This window comes from Neodiprion fabricii, chromosome 3 (assembly GCF_021155785.1).
Source record: "Neodiprion fabricii isolate iyNeoFabr1 chromosome 3, iyNeoFabr1.1, whole genome shotgun sequence".
NCBI lineage: Eukaryota > Metazoa > Arthropoda > Insecta > Hymenoptera > Diprionidae > Neodiprion > Neodiprion fabricii.
Genome location: NC_060241.1, coordinates 34,111,531 through 34,130,951, shown reverse-complemented (window position 1 = coordinate 34,130,951; position 19,421 = coordinate 34,111,531). Strand labels below are relative to the sequence as shown.

The 19,421-nt window shown below is 37.7% G+C and overlaps 1 protein-coding gene across 2 annotated transcripts; it reads right to left on the bottom strand.

Moving 5' to 3' along the window:
* Positions 1-6,045: 6,045 nt before the first annotated feature.
* LOC124177946 (ribonucleoside-diphosphate reductase large subunit) lies at positions 6,046-10,826 on the bottom strand. Of its 2 annotated transcripts, none has more exons than XM_046560929.1 (11): positions 10,667-10,826; positions 10,210-10,298; positions 9,709-9,886; positions 8,975-9,338; positions 8,578-8,882; positions 8,330-8,492; positions 7,857-8,242; positions 7,581-7,768; positions 7,180-7,488; positions 6,905-7,093; positions 6,046-6,739 (listed from the first exon to the last, which is right to left on the bottom strand). In XM_046560929.1, exons 2-11 carry the CDS (start codon positions 10,225-10,227, stop codon positions 6,458-6,460), a joined length of 2,382 nt encoding a protein of 793 aa, XP_046416885.1. In that variant the 5' UTR covers positions 10,228-10,298; positions 10,667-10,826; the 3' UTR covers positions 6,046-6,457. The 2 variants fall into 2 exon arrangements, with proteins under 2 accessions (XP_046416885.1, XP_046416884.1); XM_046560928.1 differs by lacking the exon at positions 10,667-10,826 and adding an exon at positions 10,456-10,660.
* Positions 10,827-19,421: the final 8,595 nt, after the last annotated feature.

Here is a 19,421-nt window from a genome sequence, read left to right as displayed (position 1 = left end):
TTTGTAATTGAATGAATCTGGTCTAAAGACTTAAGAGTTTGGATATGTAAACTTACTTTTCAAAATCATAGTAACAAGTCTTTGGGAAACGTCAAAGTTTCCACAATTCTTTTATTATTATACACGAAATATATTTCTTATCGATAGATTTCTCAGAAAGAAAGGAATAAAGTATAACTCGAAGTTGTCTGACTGTGGTCAGTTTGTAACTAATGTCCAAGTTAACCAAATTTTTTTACTCAATGGGAATTTAAACGATTCTATGGAATGTTCTGTATAACGAGTATTCAAATACACACCGAATAAGTGGGTAAATACACACACATATGATGAAAAATACATAAAGACCTTAGTGCGTGCTTATGTATATGTATTTAACAAGAGCACGCATCTATAGGCATACCACTATTCGTACACAATTTATATTTAAATATAATCTAAAATAACTTTGAGACTTAGTGCGTGCATGACCACAATGTTTTTTGTCATTCTACCACTCACAAGATTACTTCAATGTGTATTCCAAGTGTGCGTAGGCTTAGCAACTAAATTTCTAGTGAATGTATTAGATTATTTATTAAATTCTATTCGTTATATAAATTGGAGGGTGAGCAGATACCAAATTGCAATAATTTTTAATAATTAGGCACAGTTTTGATTCATGACTTTTCTACATCTGAATTATATTATCAGATTATTTTCGAGCATTCAAATTAGCGTATGCAACATTAGTATTATACAACCTTACCAACTTTACACCTGCAGCGGGTCAGATAGGCATTAATTTCGTCCCACCTAGCATATACGTACGGAGAAGAGTTCCGGATATCAAAAATTAGTGCAATGCAGGATACGATTACACCAATGACTTGTCACGAACTGAAAACAGTAACATTCTCTGGGGAAATTTGTATAAAAATGAGTCACTGAACTCTAAACATTGAAACCTGATACTTCATTATATTTCCATAATCCAATTTCTATGCAGAGAATGGATTGCTTTATTGTTGTAATAATCTTCAACTTTGAGAACAATTGAAAATATTAATTTTCTGGATTTCACTTTTTCTCGCAGTTTACAACTGAGGTTGTTATTTTTAGAACATTTGACAATGTTAATAATTTGATATGTTATCCACACATTTATTTAGCCTTAGGTTGCTGTTGGCTAGGTGACGAGGAGCCGGCGCTTCTACTCTGATAGTCTTTTAATAGATCCAAGAAGTGAGTGAATACATGAAAATAGTTTCCAACGTGTCTTATTTTCTTCCACTATTTTTTATATATTTCGCTAGACTTATAAAACTTATTCGATTCTATTAATCAGCTTTCGAAAATAAAATTTAAATATTTCATCAAGCGTTGGATTAGTAATATCCAATAAATACTCATATGTATATTAGTCGATTTTAATAGCGATTTCATTGCTGAGTACTTCTAACATAGCTTAAAATTTTTTCAAATGGTGTGCCGGCAGCACGAAGCAAATCTTTAAAATTCACTAAAATTGTAGTGCATCTGATATAGTTGGTAGTAGATGTGACATTGAATCTAACTGCATTATCTCACTTCTTGTTGAACGTATTATCATAGGATATGACCTGCAGGGCGTAGCTGGGTAGTAATCATTATCATTAATCAGTCATCATTGAATTCTCAAAGTATATTAGACAAGTGGATTAGGCTGTGCAGATTACGAGTGAACGATTACGAAATTAAGATTAAGTGTAGATAATTTCGAACTTTGTCGCGATTGGCGACTGACGAGGTGAATTTCCTTACAAGAGGTCAAATTTTCCAACTGAAATACGGCTCTTTCTACTGATTCAATATATTTCTTTAAAAATTTTTCAAGTATATCTAATACCATGTTTGCATCACGACGATACTTTCTTCATTTCATGCAATATTTAATTGAAAATTGTAGTTGAAAACACTGTGTTGCAGCATGCTTGGTATTGTATTGTTTTATCATCACCTGCAAGATTCAGTCGCTGATAGCTAGGATTTAGTATAAATGATGGAGAGGAAATGGGTTCCAGTTTGCAAACAGGAACAGAACTGAGTAGTATTTAATATGGGCGAGTAAGCGTGGAGAAAAAGGAATATATTATAGTACTGTGAAAGTGTGTAAACTGTTTGAAAAACATTTTTCTTATTCTACAATCAGTGCAGACTATAACTGATATGAAAATGATACCCGGTTACTAATGTGAAACGTTAGCGGTAGTAGACAGTTTTCTCTTACTTTAGGATAGGATGGTAGTTGAAAATTATTTCCAATTTTCGATGTGATGATTACTTTTCTTCAATTGAGATTACTTGGCATTTTTAAGATCCAATTTTTATACCACATAAAGCATAGTATGTACATCCTACAAATATTTAGCAAACTATGTACCGCATTTTGATCCACTTTGAATCATCATTCGAAATTCAGTAAACATTATCGTAATTGTATAAAAAGGAAAATCGGTAAACTAGTGATCATTTGCAAATACATGACCAAACTTTCATCCGAACCTGGAGTAAAGAAAATCAGCCTATAATTTATTATAGCAATGAACTGGTATTTGCGGGCATATATAAAGTAAAATAAAAAGTTCCTCACTCATACTGCGTTTACATCGTACGTGTGAAAATGGTTAATCGTGTATACTTTTAAGCCATGATTGATTGTACTTCGTAAACACAGTTACCACAGAACAGACTGCCACTGACTTTGATTGTAAACGTTTGTAGTTAATATACATAAACAAACATCTAATTACGCAAATTTCCACTACATATACAGGAGCTCATAGTCACTTTAATAATGGTAACGTAGGTATATCGTCACATTGCTTTGAAATCAATCAAAATTCATACCATACGCATAGGTATACATGCTGATTACATGGATATTACATGAAATAAATGAAAGACGTATATTAGCAACAATTTTTTGGTTTTCCGTTGAACACTCAATTCGTACCCATTAACCTATTGAATAATTAACTGAAAAGGGTAATATCGAGACAGTGCATGTTAATCGTGAGTATATTCTGAGAGCCGCAGTTGTATCGGCAGATTATGTATAACAAACTGTTCATGAATGATTCAATTTAATGATTCCGAATGCACTCTCTCGATTAATGCAACATGAATATGTATAAAAGAAAATAATTAAAAAAAAAAAAAACATAAATCTCTGTGATGTATTTATAACTTCATTATATTATGACGATTATTATTTACTGGTTAATATTTACTGATATATACTATAATGATTAATAACATTAACATATGATGTATTCATAGTTGTCATTATTACTTAAAATATTACATACACATGTCACGTTATCTCTTTGCTATAATATCGTCTATTCCATGAAGATTGTGAGAAAATTTTAATCTAGGGTAAACCTAGAGTGACTGTCGTATATCTACTGACAATTGTCACCTTTGTCAGTCATTACAGCATAAATAATTTAAAAAAAAAGAAAAAATATATATATACATATATATAAATATATATAAATATATATATATATATATATATATATATATATATATTTGAACTAAGATCGTCAAAACTGCATTCGGCATCAGCTCACTTAAAATTTGATATTAGAAAGAAAAGTTTACGTACATTGACTGAGAAACCGATCATGTAGTTCAAAGTTATTAGGTGGAATTAGGCAAATTTTAGGAAAAATTGTAATAATCATAAGAAAGATAATTAATAATTAATCTATAAGTAGACAAAATTGGGCATGTTGAAATTTTGACGATTTTAGTTGCTCTGTAACATTATTACAGAATGGTCAGCTGCAGCGAGTAATATAATTATAGATTTCATTAATATATGCTATTTAAAAGAAACTATCTAGAATTATACGTACTTTTGGTCCTCCCTACTTATTCACAGACATAGTTTCTGGGTTTTCTATGTCATGAACAATCTTCAATTTTATGCATCTTCTGTGTTGATTTTCTTACATTGCTGACCATGCTGTTTTAATTATAATATAAGGCTATGCTAAAGTTTGTATGTAATGAGAGAAATATTACAAATGGATGCAAGCAACCATAAAAGCGGGATATTCATCGGCTAATCAGATTATGAAATATAAGTAATACTATACTTACTGTATTAAAATAGACTCATTTAGGGGTTTCGAAAAGCATATGACTTGACCAATTTTATGGAAAATATCACTTCCAATATATTGAATGCTGGTTTTTCACACTGTAATGATTACTTTTATTTGAACACGATTTATCAACATTAAAATTTTTCTAGGATTGGAAGTAAGAAAGACATTGATTAGTAAATACAATGCTGCTACTGTATATTATGAAGTCCCTTCATAAAATATGCTGTTTTCAAATCCCCTTTCCAAATGAGCAAAGTAGTCTTCATAAATTGCATATTGCTTTATTGTTACTCCATTATACATAAAATAAATATGAATACTACAGAGTATGCATAAACCTACCATGAGTTTCAAAATTGATCTGCGGAACAAACAGAGAACTCACAAATAGCAGTAAATTAAGTATTGGGTAAGCAGCACGGAATAAGATGTACCAAAATGATATATCAATATTGTATTTGCACTTTATAAAGGTGCTACTGAAAATACTGGTGCACAAAATTCAGCGTTTGATCTGAATAATTTGTTGGTTGGTATAGTTACAATTATTGAGTCGGATGTACAAGAATCGGTATTCTTCAGCAATAAATAGATCTTACACTATTTAATTAATATGTTTTAGTTAAAATATCAAACAACTACATGTTCATTAACACACATGCTACACGGACACATTTTGGAAAAAGATTTGTGTTAGCCAGGTAATTTTCTCATTCCGTGTTACAAATTCCAAAAATCATGCATTGAGTATCTTACTTCACATTGGGTTCCCTGTATGTCCAAACAAATTCTGATAAGTGTTGAAACACATGGTACTACATAACACGATTATGTATTTACCTTAAAGAATAAGCTATAAAAACAGTTTACTTTCCTTTTTCTACACATTTTGTATATTTCCAGTAATTATTAATTAGAAGTGGCGTGTAATTATCATTATTATTAGTGATAATTATTATTAATTATTAATTTACTATTGATCTACAGTTTTATTGAGCACTTATTATATTAATACTACTACTACTACTACTACTACTACTACTACTACTACTACTACTATTGTTATTATCATTATCATTATTATTATAATTATAAAAACTATGCAGCTTGTTTCGGCTTGTTCTTGTCGTTTAAACATACTATTCATACACAACGTTAAATTATATTCAGCAGTCTGACCACCGTGTGATATTGCATCAACCAGTTGTATTTTGGGCTGGTCCGGGAACTATAAAGAACAGTATATTGGTATATATTATTTCAACAACGTCATGAATGTACATACATAGAACAATATCAAAATACCAGACATAAGTTATTTTCCGAAATATTGAACTCATATAATTTTTCGAAAATGTAACTTTGAATATTAATAATATACCGAAGCCAGGAAGCACTCTATGTGATCAAGCTGCAAAGTTCGAAATACTATAATTTTTGCAACATTAACATAGTGAACCTCGCAAATCTGTCAGTGTTGGGCAAGCAATTGTACGAATGATTTCTTATAAGGTAGTAGGGCACAAGATTGCGCCAAGAGAAGTACAAATTAAAAAAACGTAATTATGAAGAGTCGAATCAAGAATAAGCGAAAATGTGGCCAATGTAAAAGAGGTGAAACGTCTGATTTAAGTGTTTTTTTTTTTTTGCTTTTTATTTCATATATTTAATTATTATTGCTTCTAAACATTTAATTCGAAATACCTTGAATAAAAAAAAATAAATAATGTTATCCGTTTCTTACCTTTCTTTTGCATGTTGCAGGCTTTGCTTCACGAGGATAATATTGATGTAAGATTGATTATGAAAATCTGCCTATCCTCAAGGAAGTTGTTAGTTATAATCATAACAAGTCCCTGAAAGTGGGCAGTTTTAGGAGTAAGGATTCGTAAGAAAATATTTCAAGTAGTACTTGATCGTATATTTATGAAGTTTGCCTCACTCTTGCGGTATCAAATCACAACTTTATAATGATCTTAATTTCTAAGTTTTTAATTAAAAGTAATACATTTATTGAGGAAGAAATCAATTTCACTGTCAGACAGTTTGACTGAAAATATTGTACCAGTAGAAAAAAAATCATACTTTTAAATAGCGTAGTACTTTGACAAGTACAGATTTACAAAACCTCGTTTCTGATTACTCATCACCTTATTTTTTCTTTCTATTTTTCCCTATATAATACGATACGAATACACACTAAAAAATAAGTAAAATCATGGCTAGATCAGTTAGATTGAAATGAATTGAATACAAAACATTTTGCTCATGTACAAATGGAGATTAACTAAGTGTTTGAATGAATTGTGAATATTTTTCTAGGAACCACACGCCATACACTGATCACCATTTTCTCGCGAACAAAGTAGCGCTTCATCGAGTTCTCTTTCGCGTTCTTCTTCAAGCTGCTTTAGCCGCTTTTTCTTCAACCATTCACTATGTTCTGGTGAATTGCACTCCAACGAATTTTGTGCTTTTGTTGGAGTGTAATTACTATTTGAAGTAGAGAATGCATCCTTCAGTTTTAACTTGTCTACAGTAAACTGTAAAGCATTCGCAGCAGGCTTTATACGTAGGTAGTACATTCCAGTCTTCAAACCCTAAAAAATCGTTAATGTAAGATTGTGCAATGACAAATGTCAAGGGTTTAACACTAGATTTTCTTTTGAAATCGTAATAACGTTCGGCAATTAGAATTTTAGCTGAGTTTCTCAATAATATTAAATTGATCAAATATTCGAAAATTTGAAATAATAAAGACATACATTTTTCCAGGCATAAAAATGCATGGATGTAAGCTTTTCTTCCGTTGGTGTTGCCATATGAATATTCAACGATTGTGATTGATCAATAAATGCTGCACGATCGACAGCCATCTTTAGAACAGTCTTCTGGGAAATTTCCCATACTGTTTTGTACAATGCTTTCAAGTCTGCAGGAATGCGATCGATATTCTGTAAATCAAAATGATTAAATATTGTGCATGTTTTATGGGATACAATAAATTTCGGCCAATCAATGGCTAAAGATTTAAACTCACTTGAACAGAACCATTATTGGCAATAATCTCGTTCTTCATATTTTCATCCCATAGATCTTTAGCAGTAAGATCTGTTAGTAAATGGGGATTGACTATTTGAAATTCTCCAGATAAGACTCGGCGTGTATAAACGTTGCTGGTATAAGCTTCGATTGATTCATTGTTCCCGAGAATTTGTGCTGTGGATGCAGTCGGCATTGGGGCTATGAGTAGCGAATTCCGTACGCCGTGTTTAGCTATCTTAGCTTTCAGAGCTGCCCAGTCCCAAAGATCTGTTGGTGTGACATTCCACATGTCATACTGCAAAATCTGAAGGGCATTGCAGCATACTTAATAAATATAACATGTCTCAATGATTTAAATAAACAGATAGTTTGAAATTTGGTCTTGTTCAGCTTTACCCCTTTGCTGACTGGAGAACCTTCATAAGTTGGATAAGGTCCTTCTTTTTCTGCAATTTCGCAGCTGGCTTCCAATGCTCCATAGTACAATGTTTCAAAGATTCCAATGTTAAGTTTCTGGGCTTCATCACTTTCGAAAGGATATCGCATTAATAGGAAAGCATCTGCTAGTCCCTGAATACCAATGCCTGAAGAAAAAACCAGATTTCAACTCCATTCGGATTCCAAATACGTGAAATTTCAATAAGAGATAAGATAGTATTTCTGTCAAGTTACCAATTGGTCTATGTCTCATATTAGATTTTTCAGCTTCAGGAATTGGATAGTAGTTGATATCAATAATTTTGTTCAGGTTGTAGGCTACGATTTTGGTAACTTCCTTGAGTTTTTTAAAATCGTATGTCTTTTCCGGGGTAACAAACATGTTAACAGCAATCGATGCTAGATTACAAACAGCAACTTCTTCAGGGCTTGAATATTCTATAATTTCAGTGCAAAGATTACTGCATTTGATTGTGCCCACATTCTGTTGATTTGATTTGCGATTGCAGTGATCTTTGTACAGCATGTATGGTGTGCCAGTTTCAACCTGAGAGTTCATGATAGCTAACCACAGATCCCGGGCTGCTACTTGTCGTTTGTATCGGCCCGCTTTTTCATATCTATCGATGATGCATATTTTTGTGAATTCGAATAGTACTTATGTGGAAAAGATTGTAAAATCAAGACTGGAGCTATTCATTGCTTACTGTGTGTACAAAGCTTCAAATTCATCACCCCAAACATCCGCCAATCCAGGACATTCGTGAGGACACATGAGGCTCCAAACTTGTTTTTCCAAAACACGTTTCATAAATAAATCAGGAATCCAAAGGGCGTAAAACATTTCTCTAGCTCGCATCTCCTCTTTGCCTGTGAAACAAGGTTACCATTTCAGAATTTATGAGCTAATTTTATGGTTTGGGTTTAAACCTTCTCAACTTGAATCTGAGCTCACCAGTACTTTTTTTCAAATCCAAAAACTCAAAAACATCCGGGTGCCATGGTTCTAAGTAAACTGCAAAGGCACCTGGCCTCTTATTGCCTCCTTGGTCAACGTACCTTGCTGTATTATTATATACACGCAACATAGGAACAATTCCGCTAGATTCTCCATTAGTTCCTGCTATGTAAGTACCTTTGGCTCTGATACAATGTATATTTAATCCAACACCTCCCGCAGACTTACTTATCAGTGCGCATTGTTTCAAAGTATCATAAATTCCTTCAATACTATCCTCCTTCATTGTCAAAAGAAAACAGCTACAATAACGTGACACTTATTACATTATTTGAATATTTTCTTTAAATGAAACATCCATTAGACTTGAATTGAGATTATCTGCTCTACACACCTCGACATTTGTGGCCTGGGAGTAGCTGCTGAGTAAAGAGTGGGAGAAGCATGGGTAAAATATTTTTCTGATAATAGATTGTAGGTTTCAATTGCTCTATCAATATCTTCTCCATGAATACCCACAGCAACACGCATCAACAAATGTTGTGGTCTCTCTGCGACTTTGCCATTAATTTTCAGCAAATAACTTCTTTCGAGTGTTTTGAAGCCAAAGTAATTATAACTAAAATCTCTGTCATAAATAATCGCAGAGTTCAATCTCTCCGCATGTTTTTTTATTATCTTATAATAATGCTCGCTAACCATTGGCGTGTGTAACTTGGTATATGGATTTATCATATGATGCAAATCATGCATCACATCTGAAAATTATAAGCAACATTTAATGCAGTGTTATTTCCATGGTTTGCAGATTGAAACATGAAGGTAAATTTAAATAAATTAGAAAAACTTTTTATCACTGAAAGAACAGAAAAAAACGTAATTCATACAAGCTGAGTATAATCCAGTTTGTCAATCGCTTTACACTAAAAAGTGGATACTTCAAGATTCGTGCAATCAAAACTTATACTAAAGGAAATCAACAAAATTTTTAGAAAAAAGTGAAACGGCAAGGTATTTCCATGTTAAACAACCTATATGAAACAGGTGGTTGCAGGGTTGCTGGAAATCCTGAAAGGGTATAACTGGTCAGTTCATGTAAGTAAACAACATTAAATAGTCTTCTCATACCACTGAACTGTTTTTTTGTTTCCTTATGGAGATTGGAGACTGCAATCCGGGCAGCCAGTATAGCGTAATCTGCATGCTTTGTTGTCATTGTAGCAGCGGTTTCCGCAGCCAGATTATCCAGCTCAACCGTGGTCACGCCAGAATAAAGGCCACCGATGACCCATCGGGTAATTGCAGGCTGGAAAATGGGCATCGATATAAAATACATCACAAGAGATAGTAATAGTAGAGAAAATCCAGCTAAAAACTTGCTCACGTTATATTCTCAGTTCAAGACACTGGCATCACTTAGAATGCGAAAAGGAAAATGTGTACGAATAGTGTTTGACATGTATTTCTAATGCAAATTTCATGCAGTCACTCTGCCGTGCGAATATTCACAGTGGCTGAATAAAGTGGTACAAAATAAAAGTTTACAGGTGATGCTAAAGGATTCGAAAGACAGTTTTGGGTTAAATAAGCAACGTTGAACGTATTAAACACAAAATAGCCATAGCTTACCGGATCGACAAAGTCCATATTCAAACCGTAGCATAATTTTTGTATTCTCGAGGTTATCTTGTCATAATGAACATCTTCCCTGCGCCCATCTGCAAAATGATGATCTACATTGCGAAATAGTGAAAAAAGAAAAAAAAAAAAAAAGAAAATGATGTGCTGGGGTATTCCGAACCGACGTTCGCAGTTCAACTGGAGTGTCGTAGAAATAAGAATTTTGATACATACTTCGTATCACTACGTACATACCTCGTTTTATTACGTACAATTTCCCTGACATAGACATGCTTAATAGGTTATTTACTTTTACGCGCTACAGTTATTATTTTTTTTATGAAAATTTCAGAAAACGCGATTCACGCTGTTCGCACTCAGCGAAAACGAGACGAATAGGATGCCGGTTAAGAAATTTGGCGGGTAACGGAAAAAAGATATACGCCATTGTGTAACCATATCCTACCAAAGATGCCGATGCCGGCGCTATGAAATTATTCGTTTCGGAGGTTGAAGTAAGTAGAGTGCTAGTCGGTATCTTAGCAACGTAACAATGGTGTTTGTTGGCAAAGGAACACATCGGTAAGCATGTCGTCCACTGATCTTGTCGTCAGTGTCGTTCGGTATTCTATCTTCGTTCAAAGCGGAAGATGAGAAAAGGTAAGACACTTGTGTCGTGGACTGAAGAATATAAAGTCGGATACCCCTAAGTAAATTTTTGTGACCAGTTTTTGGCGGGCAAGTGGGTCCAGGTGGGCCTGGGAGCGTTCTGCTCTATCGACTCTACCTAACGAGCTCGCATCCCATCTTCATCCTCTTTGCTCGCACCGACATCGTAGCGGCCAAAGTAGTGTCGGTATGGAAGCTTGAGATTAAGTCGGTACAAAGTGAGTACTAAAGACTACTTGTCGATTGCGACTTAGAAATGTCGATCAGCTCCATCATCCCCATGATAAAACGCGTAACAGCGCCCACCGCCATCCGGCCCGACTATCTCCGAGCACCACCAACCTCCGTCGACCACCACCTCCCACCTCCGGCCGCCTTCTTCATCATCGTTCATCGCGTCGCCGATCTATTGCTCCTCCACCCCCTCGTAGTCGTCGGCCGAATGGTTCTCCGCGACCTACGCTATGGAGCTACGCCGATTTCCGCCAACCAACGCCAAACACTTCCGACTCCGCCAACTAGCTACGACACCTCCTGCGACCTCCTACCTCCGCCAGACACATCCTATGTTGACTGTAATACATAAAGACAGTTGCCCCAATGGGCTTCGGTGTGCCAACTGAAAATCGTCGTGCGCCTGCGCCCCTCGAGATGTTTCAACCGTAGAGTTTAGAACTTATTGCTGAACATCTGAGAATTACCGATTTCGACATGATGCTGGCTGCATTCATTTTCCGAGTAACACAGTCTTTGCAATGGTAAGCCCAAGGCAGTACTTGGCCTGTGTGTACTTACCGACTTGTCGGCGATACAAAAAGTTGATAATGAGAATACATTTTTGGTCTCAGATTCGATTTGAATGACCCTTTCCTGACTAATTGGACCCCCAGGAACTCAGAAAACGCAGCGACAAGCGCGTGGGATCAACAGGAGAGAAATTACGAAGGAAAAAGCACCTGCTGAAATATGTCGAAAACACAGGTTCTCGTTTTTTGGCTGTAACTTTCGATGCGTTGATCGCAGCGTATTGGGACTGCGCCCAATCGATTTCTCTCGCAAAATTACGTCGAAATGGTGCATGAAAAAATTCATTCCAGCACTTTTCAAAATCGCGAGAATTTTCGCCAAAAAAGCAAAGGGGTTAGCCTTACTTTTTCTTCATTTTTGGAGCCGAAAATTTTTGGTCTCAGATTCGATTTGAATGACCCTTTCCTGACTAATTGGACCCCCAGGAACTCAGAAAACGCAGCGAAAAGCGCGTGGGATCAACAGGAGAGAAATTACGAAGGAAAAAGCACCTGCTGAAATGTGTCGAAAACACAGGTTCTCGTTTTTTGGCTGTAACTTTCGATGCGTTGATCGCAGCGTATTGGGACTGCGCCCAATCGATTTCTCTCGCAAAATTACGTCGAAATGGTGCATGAAAGAATTCATTCCGGCACTTTTCAAAATCGCGAAAATTTTCGCCACAAATGCAAAGGGGTTAGCCTTACTTTTTCTTCATTTTTGGAGCCGAAAATTTTTGGTCTCAGATTCGATTTGAATGACCCTTTCCTGACTAATTGGACCCCCAGGAACTCAGAAAACGCAGCGAAAAGCGCGTGGGATCAACAGGAGAGAAATGACAAAGGAAAAAGCACCTGCTGAAATGTGTCGAAAACACAGGTTCTCGTTTTTTGGCTGTAACTTTCGATGCGTTGATCGCAGCGTATTGGGACTGCGCCCAATCGATTTCTCTCGCAAAATTACGTCGAAATGGTGCATGAAAGAATTCATTCCGGCACTTTTCAAAATCGCGAAAATTTTCGCCAAAAATGCAAAGGGGTTAACCTTACTTTTTCTTCATTTTTCGAGCTGAAAATTTTTGGTCTCAGATTCGATTTGAATGACCCTTTCCTGACTAATTGGACCCCCAGGAACTCAGAAAACGCAGCGAAAAGCGCGTGGGATCAATAGGAGAGAAATTACAAAGGAAAAAGCACCTGCTGAAATGTGTCGAAAACACAGGTTCTCGTTTTTTGGCTGTAACTTTCGATGCGTTGATCGCAGCGTATTGGGACTGCGCCCAATCGATTTCTCTCGCAAAATTACGTCGAAATGGTGCATGAAAGAATTCATTCCGGCACTTTTCAAAATCGCGAAAATTTTCGCCAAAAATGCAAAGGGGTTAGCCTTACTTTTTCTTCATTTTTGGAGCTGAAAATTTTTGGTCTCAGATTCGATTTGATTGACCCTTTCATGACTAATTGGACTCCCAGGAACTCAGAAAACGCAGCGAAAAGCGCGTGGAATCAACAGGAGAGAAATTACGAAGGAAAAAGCACCTGCTGAAATGTGTCGAAAACACAGGTTCTCGTTTTTTGGCTGTAACTTTCGATGCGTTGATCGCAGCGTATTGGGACTGCGCCCAATCGATTTCTCTCGCAAAATTACGTCGAAATGGTGCATGAAAGAATTCATTCCGGCACTTTTCAAAATCGCGAAAATTTTCGCCAAAAATGCAAAGGGGTTAACCTTACTTTTTCTTCATTTTTCGAGCTGAAAATTTTTGGTCTCAGATTCGATTTGAATGACCCTTTCCTGACTAATTGGACCCCCAAGAACTCAGAAAACGCAGCGACAAGCGCGTGGGATCAACAGGAGAGAAATTACGGAGGAAAAAGCACCTGCTGAAATGTGTCGAAAACACAGGTTCTCGTTTTTTGGCTGTAACTTTCGATGCGTTGATCGCAGCGTATTGGGACTGCGCCCAATCGATTTCTCTCGCAAAATTACGTCGAAATGGTGCATGAAAGAATTCATTCCGGCACTTTTCAAAATCGCGAAAATTTTCGCCAAAAATGCAAAGGGGTTAGCCTTACTTTTTCTTCATTTTTGGAGTTGAAAATTTTTGGTCTCAGATTCGATTTGATTGACCCTTTCATGACTAATTGGACTCCCAGGAACTCAGAAAACGCAGCGAAAAGCGCGTGGGATCAACAGGAGAGAAATTACGAAGGAAAAAGCACCTGCTGAAATGTGTCGAAAACACAGGTTCTCGTTTTTTGGCTGTAACTTTCGATGCGTTGATCGCAGCGTATTGGGACTGCGCCCAATCGATTTCTCTCGCAAAATTACGTCGAAATGGTGCATGAAAGAATTCATTCCGGCACTTTTCAAAATCGCAAAAATTTTCGCCAAAAATGCAAAGGGGTTAGCCTTACTTTTTCTTCATTTTTGGAGCTGAAAATTTTTGGTCTCAGATTCGATTTGATTGACCCTTTCATGACTAATTGGACTCCCAGGAACTCAGAAAACGCAGCGAAAAGCGCGTGGAATCAACAGGAGAGAAATTACGAAGGAAAAAGCACCTGCTGAAATGTGTCGAAAACACAGGTTCTCGTTTTTTGGCTGTAACTTTCGATGCGTTGATCGCAGCGTATTGGGACTGCGCCCAATCGATTTCTCTCGCAAAATTACGTCGAAATGGTGCATGAAAGAATTCATTCCGGCACTTTTCAAAATCGCGAAAATTTTCGCCAAAAATGCAAAGGGGTTAACCTTACTTTTTCTTCATTTTTGGAGCTGAAAATTTTTGGTCTCAGATTCGATTTGAATGACCCTTTCCTGACTAATTGGACCCCCAAGAACTCAGAAAACGCAGCGACAAGCGCGTGGGATCAACAGGAGAGAAATTACGGAGGAAAAAGCACCTGCTGAAATGTGTCGAAAACACAGGTTCTCGTTTTTTGGCTGTAACTTTCGATGCGTTGATCGCAGCGTATTGGGACTGCGCCCAATCGATTTCTCTCGCAAAATTACGTCGAAATGGTGCATGAAAGAATTCATTCCGGCACTTTTCAAAATCGCGAAAATTTTCGCCAAAAATGCAAAGGGGTTAGCCTTACTTTTTCTTCATTTTTGGAGCTGAAAATTTTTGGTCTCAGATTCGATTTGATTGACCCTTTCATGACTAATTGGACTCCCAGGAACTCAGAAAACGCAGCGAAAAGCGCGTGGGATCAACAGGAGAGAAATTACGAAGGAAAAAGCACCTGCTGAAATGTGTCGAAAACACAGGTTCTCGTTTTTTGGCTGTAACTTTCGATGCGTTGATCGCAGCGTATTGGGACTGCGCCCAATCGATTTCTCTCGCAAAATTACGTCGAAATGGTGCATGAAAGAATTCATTCCGGCACTTTTCAAAATCGCAAAAATTTTCGCCAAAAATGCAAAGGGGTTAGCCTTACTTTTTCTTCATTTTTGGAGCTGAAAATTTTTGGTCTCAGATTCGATTTGATTGACCCTTTCATGACTAATTGGACTCCCAGGAACTCAGAAAACGCAGCGAAAAGCGCGTGGAATCAACAGGAGAGAAATTACGAAGGAAAAAGCACCTGCTGAAATGTGTCGAAAACACAGGTTCTCGTTTTTTGGCTGTAACTTTCGATGCGTTGATCGCAGCGTATTGGGACTGCGCCCAATCGATTTCTCTCGCAAAATTACGTCGAAATGGTGCATGAAAGAATTCATTCCGGCACTTTTCAAAATCGCGAAAATTTTCGCCAAAAATGCAAAGGGGTTAACCTTACTTTTTCTTCATTTTTCGAGCTGAAAATTTTTGGTCTCAGATTCGATTTGAATGACCCTTTCCTGACTAATTGGACCCCCAAGAACTCAGAAAACGCAGCGACAAGCGCGTGGGATCAACAGGAGAGAAATTACGGAGGAAAAAGCACCTGCTGAAATGTGTCGAAAACACAGGTTCTCGTTTTTTGGCTGTAACTTTCGATGCGTTGATCGCAGCGTATTGGGACTGCGCCCAATCGATTTCTCTCGCAAAATTACGTCGAAATGGTGCATGAAAGAATTCATTCCGGCACTTTTCAAAATCGCAAAAATTTTCGCCAAAAATGCAAAGGGGTTAGCCTTACTTTTTCTTCATTTTTGGAGCTGAAAATTTTTGGTCTCAGTTTCGATTTGATTGACCCTTTTCTGACTAATTGGACCCCCAGGAACTCAGAAAACGCAGCGAAAAGCGCGTGGGATCAACAGGAGAGAAATTACAAAGGAAAAAGCACCTGCTGAAATGTGTCGAAAACACAGGTTCTCGTTTTTTGGCTGTATGTTTCGATGCGTTGATCGCAGCGTATTGGGACTGCGCCCAATCGATTTCTCTCGCAAAATTACGTCGAAATGGTGCATGAAAGAATTCATTCCGGCACTTTTCAAAATCGCGAAAATTTTCGCCAAAAATGCAAAGGGGTTAGCCTTACTTTTTCTTCATTTTTGGAGCCGAAAATTTTTGGTCTCAGATTCGATTTGAATGACCCTTTCCTGACTAATTGGACCCCCAGGAACTCAGAAAACGCAGCGAAAAGCGCGTGGGATCAACAGGAGAGAAATTACAGAGGAAAAAGCACCTGCTGAAATGTGTCGAAAACACAGGTTCTCGTTTTTTGGCTGTAACTTTCGATGCGTTGATCGCAGCGTATTGGGACTGCGCCCAATCGATTTCTCTCGCAAAATTACGTCGAAATGGTGCATGAAAGAATGCATTCCGGCACTTTTCAAAATCGCGAAAATTTTCGCCAAAAATGCAAAGGGGTTAACCTTACTTTTTCTTCATTTTTGGAGCTGAAAATTTTTGGTCTCAGATTCGATTTGATTGACCCTTTCATGACTAATTGGACTCCCAGGAACTCAGAAAACGCAGCGAAAAGCGCGTGGAATCAACAGGAGAGAAATTACGAAGGAAAAAGCACCTGCTGAAATGTGTCGAAAACACAGGTTCTCGTTTTTTGGCTGTAACTTTCGATGCGTTGATCGCAGCGTATTGGGACTGCGCCCAATCGATTTCTCTCGCAAAATTACGTCGAAATAATGCATTAAAGAATTCATTCCGGCACTTTTCAAAATCGCAAAAATTTTCGCCAAAAATGCAAAGGGGTTAGCCTTACTTTTTCTTCATTTTTGGAGCTGAAAATTTTTGGTCTCAGTTTCGATTTGATTGACCCTTTTCTGACTAATCGGACCCCCAGGAACTCAGAAAACGCAGCGAAAAGCGCGTGGGATCAACAGGAGAGAAATTACGAAGGAAAAAGCACCTGCTGAAATGTGTCGAAAACACAGGTTCTCGTTTTTTGGTTGTATGTTTCGATGCGTTGATCGCAGCGTATTGGGACTGCGCCCAATCGATTTCTCTCGCAAAATTACGTCGAAATGGTGCATGAAAGAATTCATTCCGGCACTTTTCAAAATCGCGAAAATTTTCGCCAAAAATGCAAAGGGGTTAGCCTTACTTTTTCTTCATTTTTGGAGCCGAAAATTTTTGGTCTCAGATTCGATTTGAATGACCCTTTCCTGACTAATTGGACCCCCAGGAACTCAGAAAACGCAGCGAAAAGCGCGTGGGATCAACAGGAGAGAAATTACAGAGGAAAAAGCACCTGCTGAAATGTGTCGAAAACACAGGTTCTCGTTTTTTGGCTGTAACTTTCGATGCGTTGATCGCAGCGTATTGGGACTGCGCCCAATCGATTTCTCTCGCAAAATTACGTCGAAATGGTGCATGAAAGAATGCATTCCGGCACTTTTCAAAATCGCGAAAATTTTCGCCAAAAATGCAAAGGGGTTAACCTTACTTTTTCTTCATTTTTGGAGCTGAAAATTTTTGGTCTCAGATTCGATTTGATTGACCCTTTCATGACTAATTGGACTCCCAGGAACTCAGAAAACGCAGCGAAAAGCGCGTGGAATCAACAGGAGAGAAATTACGAAGGAAAAAGCACCTGCTGAAATGTGTCGAAAACACAGGTTCTCGTTTTTTGGCTGTAACTTTCGATGCGTTGATCGCAGCGTATTGGGACTGCGCCCAATCGATTTCTCTCGCAAAATTACGTCGAAATGGTGCATGAAAGAATTCATTCCGGCACTTTTCAAAATCGCAAAAATTTTCGCCAAAAATGCAAAGGGGTTAGCCTTACTTTTTCTTCATTTTTGGAGCTGAAAATTTTTGGTCTCAGTTTCGATTTGATTGACCCTTTTCTGACTAATCGGACCCCCAGGAACTCAGAAAACGCAGCGAAAAGCGCGTGGGATCAACAGGAGAGAAATTACGAAGGAAAAAGCACCTGCTGAAATGTGTCGAAAACACAGGTTCTCGTTTTTTGGTTGTATGTTTCGATGCGTTGATCGCAGCGTATTGGGACTGCGCCCAATCGATTTCTCTCGCAAAATTACGTCGAAATGGTGCATGAAAGAATTCATTCCGGCACTTTTCAAAATCGCGAAAATTTTCGCCAAAAATGCAAAGGGGTTAGCCTTACTTTTTCTTCATTTTTGGAGCCGAAAATTTTTGGTCTCAGTTTCGATTTGATTGACCCTTTTCTGACTAATTGGACCCCCAGGAACTCAGAAAACGCAGCGAAAAGCGCGTGGGATCAACAGGAGAGAAATTACGGAGGAAAAAGCACCTGCTGAAATGTGTCGAAAACACAGGTTCTCGTTTTTTGGCTGTAACTTTCGATGCGTTGATCGCAGCGTATTGGGACTGCGCCCAATCGATTTCTCTCGCAAAATTACGTCGAAATGGTGCATGAAAGAATTCATTCCGGCACTTTTCAAAATCGCGAAAATTTTCGCCAAAAATGCAAAGGGGTTAGCCTTACTTTTTCTTCATTTTTGGAGCTGAAAATTTTTGGTCTCAGATTCGATTTGATTGACCCTTTCATGACTAATTGGACTCCCAGGAACTCAGAAAACGCAGCGAAAAGCGCGTGGAATCAACAGGAGAGAAATTACGAAGGAAAAAGCACCTGCTGAAATGTGTCGAAAACACAGGTTCTCGTTTTTTGGCTGTAACTTTCGATGCGTTGATCGCAGCGTATTGGGACTGCGCCCAATCGATTTCTCTCGCAAAATTACGTCGAAATGGTGCATGAAAGAATTCATTCCGGCACTTTTCAAAATCGCAAAAATTTTCGCCAAAAATGCAAAGGGGTTAGCCTTACTTTTTCTTCATTTTTGGAGCTGAAAATTTTTGGTCTCAGTTTCGATTTGATTGACCCTTTTCTGACTAATCGGACCCCCAGGAACTCAGAAAACGCAGCGAAAAGCGCGTGGGATCAACAGGAGAGAAATTACGAAGGAAAAAGCACCTGCTGAAATGTGTCGAAAACACAGGTTCTCGTTTTTTGGCTGTATGTTTCGATGCGTTGATCGCAGCGTATTGGGACTGCGCCCAATCGATTTCTCTCGCAAAATTACGTCGAAATGGTGCATGAAAGAATTCATTCCGGCACTTTTCAAAATCGCGAAAATTTTCGCCAAAAATGCAAAGGGGTTAACCTTACTTTTTCTTCATTTTTGGAGCTGAAAATTTTTGGTCTCAGATTCGATTTGAATGACCCTTTCCTGACTAATTGGACCCCCAAGAACTCAGAAAACGCAGCGACAAGCGCGTGGGATCAACAGGAGAGAAATTACGGAGGAAAAAGCACCTGCTGAAATGTGTCGAAAACACAGGTTCTCGTTTTTTGGCTGTAACTTTCGATGCGTTGATCGCAGCGTAT